This window comes from Colobus angolensis, unplaced genomic scaffold (genome assembly GCF_000951035.1).
Source record: "Colobus angolensis palliatus isolate OR3802 unplaced genomic scaffold, Cang.pa_1.0 Scaffold103, whole genome shotgun sequence".
In the NCBI taxonomy this organism is placed as follows: Eukaryota; Metazoa; Chordata; class Mammalia; order Primates; family Cercopithecidae; genus Colobus; species Colobus angolensis.
Genome location: NW_012111253.1, coordinates 104,873 through 109,852, shown reverse-complemented (window position 1 = coordinate 109,852; position 4,980 = coordinate 104,873). Strand labels below are relative to the sequence as shown.

The 4,980-nt window shown below is 38.4% G+C and overlaps 1 protein-coding gene across 1 annotated transcript; it reads left to right on the top strand.

The window, feature by feature from the left end:
• The first annotated feature begins 1,075 nt into the window (after positions 1 to 1,075).
• Positions 1,076 to 2,026, top strand: LOC105511502 (olfactory receptor 2K2). The gene has a single exon (XM_011941635.1). The coding sequence runs from the start codon at positions 1,076 to 1,078 to the stop codon at positions 2,024 to 2,026; it is 951 nt and encodes a 316-aa protein (XP_011797025.1).
• The last annotated feature ends 2,954 nt before the right edge of the window (positions 2,027 to 4,980 follow it).

The window sequence follows — 4,980 nt, the reverse complement described above, 5'->3', positions numbered from 1 at the left end:
TATTGCCTGGCTATAATTTTCAGAACTCTTCACATACTCACAAAGATATGGGGCTCAACAATGAATGAAATTGTACAGTGGATGTATTAGTATTAAATGTGTTAGTATTAAATTGTGTGACATAAGCTGGCTCTTAAATATAATCACAAATTAGTATCTACAATGCTTCGAGCATTGTAGTCTATGCTCAAAGCATTGCAGTTCTTTTGAAACCAGTGTACAGCCCCCCAAACCATTAGCTGGAAAGGGTAGAGTTCATTTAGACCCAGAGCCTCCACATATGAAGTTGGTTTAATTTTTGTTTCTTTTTTTTTGAGACAGAGTCTCACTGTCACCCAGGCTGGAGTGCAGTAGCGCAATCTCAGCTTACTGCAACCTCTGCCTCCCTGTCTCAGCCTCAGCCTCCTGAGTAGCTGAGACCACAGATGTGTGCCACCACATCTGGCTAATTTTTGTATTTTTCGTAGGATTTCACCATCATATTGCCCAAGCTGGTCTAACTCCTGAGCTCAAGCAATCCACCCACCTCAGCCTCCCAAAGTGCTGGGATTACAGGCATGAGCCACTGTGCCCGGCCTAAAATTTATTTGTTTCTTTCAAGGTTCCTCCTCTTCTTTTAGTGAAGATCAATATTGCTTTTTCTTGTACATTTGAGCTTTCTTTTCTCACTTATCTGCATTACTTTTCTGATTTGAGCTCAATAACTTCTTCAATGTACATTCATATTTTTCCTCATTCAGTCACTTTCAAAGCTTTATTAAAGACCTACTGCGTGCTAAGGGTAGGTTTAGGAGCTCAGATTCAAGTATTAAATGTGTATATTCTTTTTTTCAAATTTGCTGTTTTCTAAATTTTGTTGTGGAAGAATCAACTTATATAGATCAAACCTGCTTCCCCACCCCTTACATCAATAAACACACTATCCTGTGATTTCTTGTAGTAAAATTGCATTTATAATAATAGTGAAAATGTTTGAGAGTATTTCCTTACTTTATTCACACTTTATTCATTTCTTTATGTCCTCAGGTTAAATGAAGGGAATAATACCGGAATAACTATAGATGAAAGAAAGAAAATGGAAAGAGAAAACTTCACCATTTGGAGCATTTTTTTCTTGGAGGGATTTTCCCAGTACCCAAGGTTAGAGGTGGTTCTCTTTGTCTTCAGCCTTGTAATGTATCTGGCAACCCTCTTGGGCAACAGCACTCTTATTTTAATCACTATCCTAGATTCACGCCTTAAAACTCCTATGTACTTATTCCTTGGAAATCTCTCTTTCATGGATATTTGTTACACATCTGCCTCTATTCCTACTTTGCTGGTGAACTTGATGTCATCTCAGAAAACTATTATCTTTTCTGGGTGTGCTGTACAGATGTATCTGTCCCTTGCCATGGGCTCCACAGAGTGTGTACTCCTGGCCGTGATGGCATATGACCGTTATGTGGCCATTTGCAACCCGCTGAGATACTCCATCATCATGAACAGGTGCGTCTGTGCACAGATGGCCACGGTCTCCTGGGTGACGGGTTGCCTGACCGCCCTGCTGGAAACCAGTTTAGCCCTGCAAATACCCCTCTGTGGGAATCTCATCGATCACTTCACGTGCGAAATTCTGGCGGTGTTAAAGTTAGCTTGCACAAGTTCACTGCTCGTGAACACGATCATGCTGGTGGTCAGCATTCTCCTCTTGCCAATTCCAATGCTCTTAATTTGCATCTCTTACATCTTCATCCTTTCCACTATTCTGAGAATCAGCTCAGCAGAGGGAAGAAACAAGGCTTTTTCTACCTGTGGCGCCCATTTGACTGTGGTGATCTTGTATTATGGGGCTGCCCTCTCTATGTACCTAAAGCCTTCTTCATCAAAGGTACAAAAAATAGACAAAATCATCTCATTGCTTTATGGAGTGCTTACCCCTATGTTGAACCCCATAATTTACAGTTTAAGAAACAAGGAAGTCAAAGATGCTATGAAGAAACTGCTGGGCAAAATACCATTGCATAAAACACATGAACATCTCTGATTGGGTCCCTGTGGTTTTACCAGAGATGTGCCCCAGGCAGAGCTCACCAGAGAAATTCTAGACAACATACAACCTCTTAGAACTCTGATCGGATCTTACCTCTATGTAATTTCATAGTTATGAGATGTGTACACAGAGTGATTGCCTATTAACAATAGTAGGTTTCAATTTGCATTTGTTAATATTTCCTTTTTGTGTTTTGCGGTTGTGAGGTTTTGAGTTATAGAGTCATCAAACATTTGCTCCAGAAGAAATCTTGTGTATCTTCTGTGCTTTAACCCTTTCTCAAATGAGGTGGGAGCATAAAGAAACAAATAAAGACTGGCCTTGATTGTGCAAGTGAGAAAACAGAATTTAAAAATATAAAAGACTAGCTCAACATCACACAACTGTAGAACTGGGACTACGACATCCCTCCGATTTCTTGGCCAGAGCTTGTTTTACCACATGGTGGTGGCTCTCTAATTACCCTTCATTATTCCAGACTCCTCATTAAAACTCCGTATCTCCCTGAGTAAGGCATTCAATGATACTTACTTGATTTTTCCGCTTGCCAGCCTTGCTTTTCTAAGCACATAAATACTTGTGCAAATTGTATCTGCTTTTATGCCAGTATACTACTGATATACTAATTAAGTCTTTTTCATTCATGTTTTTCTTTTTTCTTCATTGGATGATTGACTTCACAGGGACAAGTATTCCTGTTATTTTGTACCTTTTCTGTTTAGAGCAGTCATTCAGTAAATTAACACATTTATCAGCTTTACACCAGTCACTTTGAGAAGAAAGTACCACTTGGGAAATTACAAAGAAGAAACAAGGGCAATGAGGTATATTGCTTTATAAATACTTAAACATTATAGAGACAATATTTATATTAGTTGTTTTAAATCTTTTATTTGCATACAAATATTGCTTGTTAAGAATGCCTTCACTCCCAGATATTCTGAGTCAGTGACTCTAGGGTGGTTTCTCAATAATCTGTAGTTATAGGTGGAGCCCCAAGAAATTCTGATATAGATTGTGTGGTGACCATACACTGGGAGACGTTATTTCCAGCAAAAATTTATCTTTCAAAAAGAAAAGTAGGGTTAGTTCTTGTTTCTCTCTTTTTCCTTTTTTATTTGATTTTTTCCTTCATTCTTTCTGCCTCCATGTGTACCTTCTTACTTGTCTATCTCTACTTCTAGAGTAGAGAAGGGAAGAGGGTTTTGACTGGAGGAATGTAAACTCACTGGACAAATTAAAAATATAAAATACTTTAAAAGTTTTAGTATTAGATGATGACTTTTGGATTATTTAACTCTAGCATTAGGAGAAATACCTAATGTAGATGACAGGTTGATGGGTGCAGCAAACCACCATGACACGTGTATACCTAGGTAACAAACCAGCATGTTATGCATGTGTATCCCAGAACTTAAAGTATAATAAAAAAATAAAAATAAATACATTTAGGACTTCTGTTACATGTCCCTAGGTGTGTAACCCATACATAAAGAAACTCGAAATAACCACATAGCAAAATTCTGGAGAGGAGGCAATGAAACAAATTTTTTTTTTTGAGATGGGGTCTCACTCTGTCACCCAGGCTGGAGTGCAGTGGCACAATCTCAGTTCACTGGAACCTCTGCCTCCCAGGTTCAAGCAATCCTCCTGCCTCAGCCTCCCAAGTAGCTGGGATTCCAGACATATGCCGCTATGCCTGGCTAATTTTTTGTATTTCTTGTAGAGGCGGGGTTTCACCATGTTGACCAGGCTGGTTTCGAACTCCTGACCTCAAGTGATCTGCCCATCTCGGCTTCCCAAAATGCTGGGATTACAGGTGTAAGCCAATGCACCCGACCAACAACGGGACAAATTTGATGCCAGATATTGCTGCCAAGAGATGTTTGATAGTAGAGAAAGGAATTATGCCCCCAGTAATGGTTTTGGAATGGTAAGGGAAAGCCGACAGGGAATCATTTATCCTAGAAGTAACTATGTTTCTTCCTAGCTACCTCAATCTTCCCAATGCAATGGGCACAATCATTGCCTGGCAATTTTAGTGTTATGTTGCGTTGTAATTTATAGTAGGCTTTTATTTGAGTAGAGCTAAATTTTGTTATAATAGAACTGAATTGTCTGCTTTCTGGAATTTATTATGTGTGGTTCTAAATATAAACAGAAATAGCTAGAGCTATAGAAATAGTTGAAAGATTTACTTCAAAGAGGGAACTATGAGAGATCTTGGAGACAGATTGAATACCCTCTGTAGTCAGTCTGTCAGCTTTGATACAAGGAACTGAGCAGATTGGCATGGAACCAAGTGTTTTAGAATGGGATATAGACCAGAATGGGACAACAAAACAGATGAGAAATAACCCAGATGTCAGAAGATGACCCAGAACAGAACCTGGGTGGGTATCTCCTTGCAGCAGATTTTGGCTAAGAGAATAGTAGTTAAAGCCATATGTTCCATAACATTGTTGTGCACAACTATATATATATATATATATGCATAATAAATGTGCTTTATATATAATATGCAATACTGAAGTTAATTATTGGTAAAACAGTGCATTCTTTTCTTTGGATCGCAATCAACACTAATTTCAATTGTTACTTTTATAGAGCCTCCGGTAAGGGATCCTTTTGAGGTACTGTTAAAGAGGAATATATTTGACAGAGAAGGTAGAACTACCTCTGATGGAGAACCAATTCTTGCATGAAAGATTATGTGACTAGATTTATGCTTTAGAAAAATCCATTTATGCCACTTCTCTGCTTAAATCCCTTAGTACTGTTTCACTGCCCTAACATTTGAAGTCCTTAAGATGACATGCAAAAACTTTCATAATCTGATTACTCACCATTCACATCTTTTGCTTTAAGCACAGCAAAATTCTTTTGTTTCGTGTATGTGTTATGCTCTCTCTTGTTTCTTTCTTTCTTTCTTTCTTTCTTTCTTTCTT

Bases quoted from the DNA above. Each gene is read 5' to 3' on its own strand.
- LOC105511502 (XM_011941635.1), top strand. From the start codon at position 1,076: ATGGAAAGAGAAAACTTCACCATTTGGAGCATTTTTTTCTTGGAGGGA.